The sequence below is a fragment of the Heterodontus francisci genome, chromosome 19, assembly GCF_036365525.1.
Source record: "Heterodontus francisci isolate sHetFra1 chromosome 19, sHetFra1.hap1, whole genome shotgun sequence".
Lineage (NCBI taxonomy): Eukaryota > Metazoa > Chordata > Chondrichthyes > Heterodontiformes > Heterodontidae > Heterodontus > Heterodontus francisci.
Window position 1 is genome coordinate 19,580,691 of NC_090389.1, and position 13,240 is coordinate 19,593,930.

Here is a 13,240-nt window from a genome sequence, read left to right on the forward strand (position 1 = left end):
CGATCCCCATATGCACTTGGTGCAATTGTTGTAGGATGTCAGGTCTAAGGAATTCTGGAATAAAGTCTTGCTTGCTTTGAAGATAACACCTTGGGATATCCCGAGCACATCTCTGTTTGGCCAAAATGGTCTTAAAACCTCTGGAACATCCCGGAAGGACTCTGGCCACCTGCCAATCACGGTCTTCCAGAATTAGTTGTTTGGTAGTACAGAATACTACCAAGTAGTCAAAAATCACTCTGTTTTCAGCAATACTCTTCCTTACTTGTTGCAATACGGAATCATTGGATGTTTCTTGTTGCAGTTGCTGGCATTTATACTGCCCAAAATACAAGACCGATATGTAAGACGTCTTCTACTTTGATATTGATGAGACCTGCTTGTAGATCTAAGGAAATATAAGCAGTTTTAGACGGGTTAGGTAAACAATTTAAAGTATCGGATGTGACCATGGACCCACCCAGCTTGTGGCGTATGTCAATTGTAGCCTTGTATTTTGACAAGTGCTGTAATCAGGGTGGTGCACGAGTTAGTGGTTTGCACCAGATCATTTGGAGTGGTCTGTGGTTGGTTACCATGATAAGCTTCTTTCCAAACAGGTATGTGTAGAAACGTTGGATTCCAAAAAGCAAGGCTAAGATTTCCTGTTCAATACTCGAATACTTGGGCTGTTGATAGACTCTTGGAAGGAAAAGCAATAGGCTTCCCTTTTTGCAGCATGCACACTCCAAGCCCTTTTTATGACGCATCAGCATCTAGTGAAGTTTCCTCTGCTGGGTCGTAGAATTGAAGTGTAAATGGTCCTTCAGCCAATGACTTCTTGAGTTCATCAAACATATGTTGTTGATCCTCCTGCCAGATAAACGGTACCTTTTTCCAGAAGTTCTCGAAGCGACAAGGCTTTCTGTGCAAAATTTGGTAGGTATGGTGAAAGAAAATTGAATAACCCTAAGCAACATTGAAGATCACTCATATATTGCAACAACTACCGTGGAATCTCCCTGCTCAGCATAGTGGGGAAAGTCTTTGCTCGAGTCGCTCTGAACAGGCTCCAGAAGCTGGCCGAGCGCGTCTACCCTGAGGCACAGTGTGGCTTTCGTGCAGAGAGATCGACTATTGACATGCTGTTCTCCCTTCGTCAGATACAGGAGAAATGCCGTGAACAACAGATGCCCCTCTACATTGCTTTCATTGATCTCACCAAAGCCTTTGACCTCGTCAGCAGACGTGGTCTCTTCAGACTACTAGAAAAGATCGGATGTCCACCAAAGCTACTAAGTATCATCACCTCATTCCATGACAATATGAAAGGCACAATTCAACATGGTGGCTCCTCATCAGAGCCCTTTCCTATCCTGAGTGGTGTGAAACAGGGCTGTGTTCTCGCACCCACACTTTTTGGGATTTTCTTCTCCCTGCTGCTTTCACATGCGTTCAAATCCTCTGAAGAAGGAATCTTCCTCCACACAAGATCAGGGGGCAGGTTGTTCAACCTTGCCCGTCTAAGAGCGAAGTCCAAAGTACGGAAAGTCCTCATCAGAGAACTCCTCTTTGCTGACGATGCTGCTTTAACATCTCACACTGAAGAATGCCTGCAGAGTCTCATCGACAGGTTTGCGTCTGCCTGCAATGAATTTGGCCTAACCATCAGCCTCAAGAAAACGAACATCATGGGGCAGGATGTCAGAAATGCTCCATCCATCAATATTGGCGACCACGCTCTGGAAGTGGTTCAAGAGTTCACCTACCTAGGCTCAACTATCACCAGTAACCTGTCTCTAGATGCAGAAATCAACAAGCGCATGGGTAAGGCTTCCACTGCTATGTCCAGACTGGCCAAGAGAGTGTGGGAAAATGGCGCACTGACACGGAACACAAAAGTCCGAGTGTATCAGGCCTGTGTCCTCAGTACCTTGCTCTACGGCAGCGAGGCCTGGACAACGTATGCCAGCCAAGAGCGACGTCTCAATTCATTCCATCTTCGCTGCCTTCGGAGAATACTTGGCATCAGGTGGCAGGACTATATCTCCAACACAGAAGTCCTTGAAGCGGCCAACACCCCCAGCTTATACACACTACTGAGTCAGCGGCGCTTGAGATGGCTTGGCCATGTGAGCCGCATGGAAGATGGCAGGATCCCCAAAGACACATTGTACAGCGAGCTCGCCACTGGTATCAGACCCACCGGCCGTCCATGTCTCCGTTATAAAGACGTCTGCAAACGCGACATGAAATCGTGTGACATTGATCACAAGTCGTGGGAGTCAGTTGCCAGCATTCGCCAGAGCTGGCGGGCAGCCATAAAGACAGGGCTAAATTGTGGCGAGTCGAAGAGACTTAGTAGTTGGCAGGAAAAAAGACAGAGGCGCAAGGGGAGAGCCAACTGTGCAACAGCCCCAACAAACAAATTTCTCTGCAGCACCTGTGGAAGAGCCTGTCACTCCAGAATTGGCCTTTATAGCCACTCCAGGCGCTGCTTCACAAACCACTGACCACCTCCAGGCGCGTATCCATTGTCTCTCGAGATAAGGAGGCCCAAAAGAAAGAAAAGAAAAGAATATATTGCAAGTTGGACATTGCACTAATGCCCTCCAGTTTTCTAGGATCAGGCCGGATATCAGCATCTTAATGTATTGACCTGAAAAAGTTGATCATTAATGTTGCATTTTTGGCTGTTAAACACAAGTTCCTTTCAGTGTCCTGTTTTCATGAGGAGGTGCAAATTTCGATCATGCTCCCGTTTTGTTCGGCCAACAATAACGATGTCATCTGCTACACAGATGCATCCTGGAATTTCAAATGTGACATGGTCCATGTGTAGTTGGAAAAGATCTTGGTTTACGGAAAGTCTGAATGGTCATCGTTGGAAACAGTATCTCTCGAATGGAGTGCGGAATGACGTTAGCTCCCGAGAGGTCTTTTCCAAATGTACTGACCAGTATCCATTTTTACCGTCACGGTTGGAGAAAAATTTGGGGTTCACAAACTTGAGGTTTCGTTCCTCGAGAGTGGGAATTTTATGTGGGCATCATTTCAATGCTGCATTCAGACGCCTTGGGTCTAAACAAACTCATATAATCTTTTTTGATGATGTATATAATGGAGCTACACCAATCGGTGTGATGCTGAACTTTACAGATTAAGCCATTTCTTTCCGTCTTATCCAGTTCTACTTTCAGCTTAATCTGGACATGGATGCTACACTTGCGTGAAGGATCGATGGAAGGAATAGCATCTGCACGTATATGCAATATTACATCACCTTTGAAACTTCCAATCGTGTCGTACCTATCCGGGTATAACAATGTGAGGTTGGCTACGGAGGTGATAGGGTTGTTCTTCTGGTCTGTTGTCTTCAACATTGTCATGTCAATGCCATGAATGGTAACCAAGGTCAGATCTCTGCATGCTGGTAGGCCTGCAATCATTGGACATGTGGTGTCCACAGTATAGAACATCTGGGATGACCATAGTGAGTTGTTACAGTGACATTCAAATATGACAAATTTCAGGGACAGAATCTCTGAGCCATTGCAGGCTGTGAGCTTGGCAGTGGTTGGTTCAGTCATCACTTTCTACTTCTGTGAGTACATGCTTTTCAGTATGTGAAGTGTAAGAATGTTAGCACTCACACCTGTATTGATTTTTGTCCACAGTGTATGTTTCCCAGGTTTCTGTGGGAATGCGATGTGAATAGTGGCAATGGCTTCGGATGGTACAATAGTGTCAATACGGTTTGTGATGTTGACTTTATGGAATGCCTGCTGACTGTGTGTGTTAATGCTCTGATCATCCTCATCATTCACCCAATGCAGTCTGGCTGGTCATTTCATGGATTTCTTTCTTTCTTCTTTCTTCTTCTTTTGGGCCTCCTTATCTCGAGAGACAATGGATACGCGCCTGGAGGTGGTCAGTGGTTTGTGAACCTTCCGTGTTGTTTCAGTCGCTGTGAGGCAACTATGGAGTGACCTCTCCATGGCGCATGCCTGGGCAAATTTATGGAGGTTGAGAGTTGCCCAGTCGTCAAAACCCCCCTCTCGGCCTTTCTGGTGGGGTCCAAAGGAGTGCAGGACACGACGTTTGGCACCAGTATGGCTGCAGGAACTGCCGGAAACATGCCAAAGGTGACACATGACCGCCTACGGGGTTCCGCTCCGGATTTGCTGTTTATGATATCTGGTACGCGCCTTTTGTTTGTTGGACCCATCTTGCATCCAACTGTGGCTTGTCCTGGTGTCAAGCCACCTGTTCTGGCTTCAGCCTCCTGCATTGAAGTTTCCAGTCTCCTCTGGCGTCACATGCCTTACATATGTTGTGGAAAGCTGGACAATTTCTGGGTAAATGTATGAGACTGCACTGCCTGCATGGCTTACCAGGTTTGTTTGAATTGGCTACCGTGCCAATAGTGGACGTAGTGCACAGAGCCTGTAAACTCTGTCTACCCATAAAGATTCCTTCATACTTGTGTCCGCTTTTGAGTAATGCTTCCAAGCTGTAACCTTTGGGTTGGTCCAAAAGATCCTTTTGAAACGCTTCAATTGGAGTAAAAGATATCACAAGCTCGATGATTCTATCAGCCAGTTCTGCCTCTGAAAAGCTACAATCACGCCCCTTACCTCTGCAGCAGCTCACAAACTGATCTATTATCTCGTTGGGTTGCTGTCTGAAAGACATAAATTCGAGATAGTGTATACGGAAATTAAGCTTAACTCTTAACTGGACTTCAAATGTAGACCATATTTTGCTTGTGTCTTTGAGGCTGTCTTCTGACAGTCCTGATATGTTCAGTCTATGGAGACCTTTGTTTCCTGTGGCTATTTTTACTTTGATGGCTTATCTGTCTGGCTCGGAGACAGCCAAGTCCAGAAAATATAGTTCCATCCGTTGCCTGAACAAATTGAATTCAGTAAGGAGGTCTGCTGCCTTCCAATTCAGGAATGAGAATTTTGGAGTCATCCTGGCAGTATTCACAGGATTTTCAATGATATCAGAGGCAGGAACAAATATTCAGACTTGCACAGTTCTTCAGGGCTTTAATTCTGTGGCTCCACTGGCTTGCAGTTCCTTGGATGGCCACACCCTGGTGTTGGACGTAGGATCGATGGTGTTGTAGCTGCCATCCTGTGCTTTTGTTAGGCCCTGCTCATGAAGCTGCAATTCGGCCCGAAGACGCCCCGTCGCCTAAAGAAATTGTCCAATGGTGTTTTTCAGCCTTCTTCAAGCTGTTTGTGGCTCGATGGACTCTTTTGCCTGTCCTCCATCCCCACCCCACACCCCCGGTACTCCCAATCTGGTTGCTCCGTGAATGGAGCACTGCTCAGTGCCACACATCACAGAGTCGGTTCGCTAACAATTGTTCCTGCACAAGTTGTAGCAGTAGTAGGACTCAGACTGATGGTCCTTGATTTGCAGTTGTTTTACTGGGACCTGCTACCTGCCTGTTAGATCAAGGTGTAGTGTCCAGACCATGCAGATCCGCTGTGTATTGGATGGCTACACTGTTGTAGAATCACTCACAGGGCCTTCCGTGCTGCTGTAAGTACTGCAGATGTACTTGTTACGTCTTCAAACTTCCACACACTGGAATTCTGTTACGGTGGAGGGGTTCAGTGTTGCAGGTTCAGCAAAATCTTCAATTCAAATCTTCAAACACCACCAGCTGCCACCATATTGTGTTTTCTACTTTACAGAAACACACCAATCACATGAGGAGGATTGGTAACTCAATAATGTGGGTTCTTTTATTTGAAGAAATGAAACTATATCCAATAATATCTGGGAGGCTAGTTAATACATCTGGTCTCTAGGACTATTCCTATCTTCTGTCTGATGATTGCTTGAGTATATACATCACATCCTGTCTAGTCATGCACAGCAGTTTTAGATACACCCCTTAAAGGTATACCACAACAATAGGCTGGAATCTAAGTCCGTGCTTTACTTATAGGGTACTCTTTACTCCACATTCCTGTGGGAAAAATAACTATACCATTCCTTCCTTTCTATTTCCACCTTCCCTTTTTTCTTGTCATCACTTTCTGCTGGAGCTCCACGGCCAACATTCTCTAAAGCCCCCTTGCTTCTGCTTCTAAATTCCTCATTCCCATTAAATATCTGGCCATGCCCAACCATTCCATTTCCCATCCACACAGGCATCCACAAATCCCAGTGCCTCACCCTCCAATGCAGCTGGCACATGATAGGCCCGGTCACCCAGTCGGATTGTCCACCTCAAGATAGCTCCTCTCTCCATAGCCAAATTCTCTTAGTACTCCAGGATCATCCTGGAGGACAAGGCCAATTGCAACTCCTATTCTCCAGCAGGCCAAGGATCTTCCCTACACTGTTCGGGCCTCCCCTCGGCCCCCACCACGTCCCACCACAGCACTCCTTGTTCTGACCCTCCATTTCACTTCCCAGACCAAGTGTAATGAGTTTCATCATCTCCAACAGTGAATTGTGCAGTCTGACCTCGAGCTGAGCTTTGACCACTGTCTGCCACAAAGACTGCCTAATTCTGGCCCTGTGATATCAACTGTTTCCACCCTGCCTCAACTCCTAACCCCTCCTCTGCACCCTCACCAACTTCAAGGCCCAACTTCTCAAACTTTTCCTTCAGTTTCAGCTATCTGGGTTGCACCTTAGACAAACCCCAGCTCGCCCAGAACTTTACAGCCTGGATCCTATCTCATACTAAGTAGTAAGATGCACCTAAATGATAAGCATCTCTAGAATGGTAAACATAAGGGTGTAATTCCCATCTCTCAGTCTGAGCTCAGTAGGCTGAGTCTCACCTCAGTGACCTACTCCTGTTCCTGCTGAGGGAGTGCTGCCTTACTGAGAAGAAGAGCAGAAGAGTTCTCCCCGGTATCCTGGCCAATGTTTATCCCTGAACCAACATCACTGAAACAGATTATCTGGTCATTAATCTCCTTTCTGTTTGTGGGAGCTTGCTGTGCACAAAATGGCTGCCGTCATTCCCCACATGACTACACTTTAAAAGTACATTATTGCTGTGAAGCACTTTGGGATGTCCTAAGGTCATAAAATAAGTCTTTTCCTTCCTCTCTCAGTTATCACAGTGCAAGGAAAAAGCGCCCCGGGAAGGGGAGGTGTGGGGATATGTAGTTCCATTGGTCCCAGGATTCTGTGTACAGATACATCATTTTGATCCTTGTATTTCTACATCCTTCCCTGAGTAAGTTGGCCTCACTTCACATTCTTTCTGCCTCTCTAGTTTTCCCCCTGTCCTTTTGTAACACCGTACCATTGCACTGGTATTAATGTCACCCTGGCACCCGGCCTGCATATCCATTCCTTGCGTCAGAGCCTGTCCTCATCCACTCACCAGCCGGCCACCCACCCTGCCTCGAGCCAATACCAGCCGATTCTGCCATCTGTCACCCAGGGTAACAAATGGAGCTTGCCCAGAAACCACACTGCCCCCCCAACCCCCCACGAAGGTGGCACCCATGAGAGCAAGGCCAAAGCCTCACCCTGGATGAGGCCTACAAAGGCACACCATGACTTTACAGAAGTGCACAACAATGACAAGAGTAAAGTTACCTCAATTTCTCTTAACAGTTCTGATTGTCCACAAGTTTCTAAATCTTCCAGAGCCTGAGACCAAAAATTCTCTTCCTGGTCTTGTTCGGTTCCGTTGTGGTTGCTAACGTATCTGTTTAACGTACGAACCAAAGTGTCAGTATCTTCAACTCTATGCCCTCAGCACCACGGGGCAAAGGTCACGCTTCTCTTACTGTCTGAACTGAACCAGGAGAAAGGGGGTGGTGGGTGGGTGGAAAGGGTGGGATAGGGGGTGGGGTTGCAGTGAACTGGAATTCTGTCAGTCTTCTCATTTGGCGCATAAAGAGAATTGACAAAGGAAGGGAAGGGGAAGGAGTGGGGAAACACAGTTCCACTGTGTCAGGATTCTGGATACAGGCACATGCAGTGTGGCAAAGGTGAGCCTTTTGGCAAGGACGGAGCCACTGGGGAAACAAACAAGAAAAGCCAAGAGTTCGGCCAAAAAAAAAGACATCATGAGGAAATAGTCTGGGTTTTGGTTTGGTTTGCACTGGTGAAACACAGAAGAAGTGAGAGAGTATGCAGAATGGGGGGGGTGGTGGTGGTGGTGGTGACAGGGGAGCCGGGAGCCTCCCAGACGGTTAGTTAAGAAGGCTGATGAGAAAAGAGCTCAGAGCTGAGACACAGACAACCTGAGAAGAGAAAAAGAACAAAGACAATGTAACAGACAACAGGGTGAAGGGAGGGAGAAACAATGAGGACAGTAAGAAACTGAGCTATCAAGTTCACATATACACATGCACACACTATGACCAAAAGGTGGGGAGCAACGTACTCTACAAGCTGTGTGATCGGCAATGAGAACCATACAAGGGGGGTTCAAGCAATGTAGGGCTGGGTGGCCAGGGGGAGAAGCTTTGCTGTATCAGGACTATTCATAACTATCCTCTTTAATTGTTAAAGAGACAGGATTTGCAATGGTTTTGTTCTTCCTTGCCTCAATTCTTTTAATCCTCTTTGCTTCCCTCCTTCCACCATCCTTTCATCTTGTAGGCCTTTGGCTCAGTAGTTGTGAACTAGCCAATCAGGCTTCCTTTCTCTGAGTGACCCGAAATATATGGAAATTTCAAAAATGGAAATAGGATATAAAAGTCAACAATTTTTTTTTAAAGACCAAACTCAGTGTGCTTTCTAATGCGCCCCCTCCCTCACACTTTGCTTTTGATTCTCATGAGGTCAATGTTAGTTACCAATGCTTTTTGATAATGCATCCTTCAGCAAGAAACCTCAGAACTCAAGCCACAGTTCCAGTCCCTCTCCTCATTCGCACCCTCTTCTTGTCTTGGATCCAGTGGAACCTCAGCCCTTCTCTCCCCCTCCTCCCCCCACAACACTGTGTACAACAACTCAACCGAGAGCACAAGAGGTGGGTCTGCTCCTATGTGCCTTTTGACCACACTTGGCCGGCTTTGAGAAAGCTGTGTGCCTGTCCCTTTAAACATTAAAGAGTACAATTGTGAACAAACCCTCAGTGAATCCTTCAGCCACAGAGATCAGAAAGTTCCCAGGTTCCATCCCACAGCCTGTACTGATCAACCGGCAATGGGGGCACCACGGCTGGTATCAGTGGTCCCCTGGGCCATGGAGGGAGAAATCAGCAATGTGAGGACAGGAGTGGGCAGTGATGCCTTCCATGGTCGAGCAGCTTGACCACACCCACAGTCAAAGCTCAACATGAAGTAGATCTGCTACTGTGTGGCATCACTGTCAGGAGGAGGAGGGAATTGTAAGAGAATATTTTTCAAGTATGAAATCTTGTCAAGGGAGGGAAGAAGGGTGACTCAACCTCTAGCTCTTCCTCCCTGTCTTATGGGGGAAGGATCTGGCTTCCTTGGGCACTTTTATGACCATAGAATTTAAGATTAAGGTTTCAGAGGCTTTGATCCCATTGATCTATGGAACAGCAGATTGTTGTCCATCATCATAAGCCACTACCCAGATTCAAAGTGCTGAAAAGGATCGTTAGCTTCACAACCCTTTGCTCTGAACAATGTTGCACCCCCCTGACCCTGCCCAACAGCATCAGATCAACTACTTACCCTGCATGGGTCTTCACTCTTCGAGTGATTTGCATCCTCCACAAATCATTAGTTCTGATTAGTTCTGGGAAAAGCATGTGATTAGCTCACATATAAAATGTCATTGTGAGGTGACAGATAGGGGGCACAATATGTAGTCACCTGCTCCCATGTATCACGACCCGTAATATTGTACCAGCTCATTTTCACCTAAACCTTAACTGTGACTTAGGGCCATTTGCCTAATTACAAAAACACACTCTCCTGTAGGACCTGATGAGATGAGCTGATGGTATGAGGAAGGTGCATATCATTCGAAGAATGAGGAAGATCATACAAGGTGGGTAAACACTTCATTAGTAAACATCCTCCACGCATTGTATGAAGATGTCAAAGTGACGCAAATTCAGAGTTGTTAAAAGGAGACATGATAACAGCGACCAGGGCGGACATGCTCTTCCGTGCAACAGTCGTGCGGACAGTAACTCTTCGTGACTATGTAAGGATTACTTCATGTGGCATTCTGGTGCATCAGTTGGTTCCTGATTGAGGGGCGGCATGGAAGCAGGCTGTAGAGTGGGCCTGTTAGATCAGGTCTAACCTTTCCCCTGTAAGAAGTGGTTCAGGATGCACCCTACTATTCAATCAGGCAGTTACCATTTGGTCAGCAGTTTGCCTTGGGCCATTGAACCACAGAAACAGGTAAGTGTGGAAACTTCTAAAAATAGTTTGATGTCGTGAGACGTGGCAGGTGTGAAGCATCTTCTGGAGCAGAACACACCCAGAAATGAGCGTGCCCAACTTTCCTTCCACTAAATCGAATGGAAGGAGAATCAGATGGACTTTATTAGTGGTGTCCAACACTCCAGCACCTGATTTTCATCTCTGCCTAGATGCTACTGAACAATTATTTATCCCGTGGTAACAACAAGCTAGTCTACACGAGAAAGAAACTTCCAAGTGGTGCACTGTAGGGCAGCAAACACTTCTTGGATCCAACGAGAAAATGAAGGCACTTTTTGTGGGACATATGGATGAAGAATGGAGGTTAAGTCAGCCTGGAGATTGGTTGGTTTATTTGCCTTGGACAGGCAAGTTTCTAACCATGCATCCTTCATCAAACCCTCAAGACCACCAGTGATACAAACAGTACAAGGAAAGGTTATTGTAGTAAGACCTTGCTGGTTTCTTTATATATATCCTGGTTACTAAGGAAAGCCTCAACCTGAAGAAATATCAATGCCACCACTATACGTCAGTGGACATTTTATAGTTTTCTCGAATCCAATGGGCACATTGCCCAAATGATCCCAGATCGGACCACCTTCTTGAATTTTCCTTTTTAGAATGACTGGTTCAGTAGCCTGCGGCCTGATACTAGATGGAATTCTCCACCACACATCCAGAATCGGGGGGTTGCGCTGTCCTCTGTGATCCTGCCCAGAATCAGAGGGGATAGTAGTGCAGAATGATGGCAAATTCGGCTGGCGAGCTTTCCAGCCATCTCACCAACTGACCTGCAGTTTTGGGAATCATCGGAACCACTCCTGCCTTGCCCACTGCTTGAAGATGGTGGAGTAGGACTAAGGCCAGGGGCCTAAATGGATCTCCCTATGATCTGCTGGTGTTCCAGCTGCTTCCTGAGGCTGCCATGATGATGATAGGGCACCAGAAGGCTGCAATGACCCCAGCTAAGGTCCGTCCATGCAGAGAGTGGGCTGCTTTCCTCCTCTGGAGCTCTCACATGCCTTACCATTTTAGGCACCAAGACCTACAATGAACTAACTACAGCATTAGTTTTTTTCAGTGTTGTTTCTCTGCCAGTCCTAGTTTTGTCAGCACTGGGTACGGGAGCACATATACTAGGACTGTATCAAGCAGCACCGTATACTAGAACTGTATCAACCATCACTGTATACTGGGACTGTATCAAGCAGCACCATACACTAGGACCAGTATCAACTAGCACTGTATACTAGGACGATATCAAGCAGCACTGTATACTAGGATGTGTCAACCAGTTTAGGATGTATCATCCAGCACCGTATACTAGGACTGTATCAACTAGCACCATATATTAGGATGTATCAACCAGCACTGTATACTAGGATGTATCAGCCAGCACCATATAGTAGGATGTATCAACCAACATCATATACTAGGATGTATCAGCCAGCACCATATAGTAGGATGTATCAACCAACATCATATACTAGGACTGTATCAACCAGCAACATATTCTAGAACTGTATCATAAGGTCATAAGAACTAGGAGCAGGAGTAGGCAATTCAGCCCCTCGAGCCTGGTCTGCCATTCAATACGATCATGGCTGATCTCATCTTGGCCTCAACTCCACTTTCCTGCCCATTCTCCATATTCAACCCTTTACTAATTAAAAATCTGTCTATCTCCTCCTTAAATTTACTCAATGTCCCGGCACCCACCGCACTCTGGGGTAGTGAATTCCACAGACCCACGACCCTTTGAGAGAAGTAATTTCTCCTCATCTCTGTTTTAAATCTGCTACCCCTTATCCTAAAACTATGACCTCTCATTCTAGATTTCCCCACAAGAGGAAACATCCTCTCTGCGACTACTTTGTCAATCCAGTTAATCATCTTATATACCTCAATTATATCTCCTCTCATTCTTCTAAACTCTAGAGAGTAAAGGCCTAAACTGCTCAATCTCTCTTCATAAGACAAACCCCTCATCCCTGGAATCAATCTGGTGAACCTTCTCTGAACTGCCTCCAAGGCAACTACAGACCTCCCCAAGTAAAGGGACCAAAACAGTACACAATACTCCAGGTACGGTCTCATTAATGCCTTGTACCGTTGCAGCAACACTTCCCTACTTTTATATTCTATTCCTTTAGCAATAAATGCCAAAACTCCATTTGCCTTCCTTATTACCTGCTGTACCTGCATACTAGCTTTCTGCGATTCATGCACGAGGACACCCAGATCCCTCTGCACTGAAGCATTCTGAAGTTTCTCTCCATTTAGATAATAATTTGTCTTTCTATTCTTCCGACCAAAGTGGATAACCTCACACTTATCCACGTTAAACTCCATCTGTCAAATTTTGGCCCATTCACCTAACCTATCCATATCCATTTGTAAATTTCTTATTTCTTTATTGCAACTTACTATCCCACCTATTTTAGTGTCATCTGAAAATTTGGCGATAGTACCTTCTATCCCTGCATCCAAGTCATTTATATAGATTGTAAATAGTTGGGGCCCAAGGACCGAACCCTGTGGCACCCCACTAGTTACATCTTGCCAACCAGAAAAAGACCCATTTATCCCGACTGTCTGTTTTCTGTTGGTTAGCCAATCCTCTATCCAAGCTAATAAATTGCCCCTAACCCCATGTGATCCTACCTTGTGTATTAACCTTTTGTGGCGCACCTTATCAAATGCCTTCTGGAAGTCCAGATATACTACATCTACAGGATCCCCATTATCCACTTTTCTCGTTACATCTTCGAAGAACTCTAGCAAATTAGTCAAACACGATTTACCCTTCATAAAACCATGCTGACTCTGATGGATTGCATTTTCACTTTCTAAATATCCTGTTATTACTTCCTTAATAATGGATTCTAACAATTTCCCAATGACAGATG

At 45.9% G+C, this 13,240-nt stretch overlaps 1 protein-coding gene across 7 annotated transcripts in view; it reads right to left on the bottom strand.

The window, feature by feature from the left end:
* Nucleotides 1–13,240, bottom strand: part of grip2b (glutamate receptor interacting protein 2b) — a 216,285-nt gene that overhangs the window by 14,678 nt on the left and 188,367 nt on the right. For all 7 annotated transcript variants that reach the window (XM_068051431.1, XM_068051430.1, XM_068051429.1 and 4 more), the window contains one exon: nucleotides 7,567–7,678. In XM_068051431.1, the coding sequence (XP_067907532.1) occupies nucleotides 7,567–7,678 (112 nt within the window). The remainder of the gene's footprint in view (nucleotides 1–7,566; nucleotides 7,679–13,240) is intronic.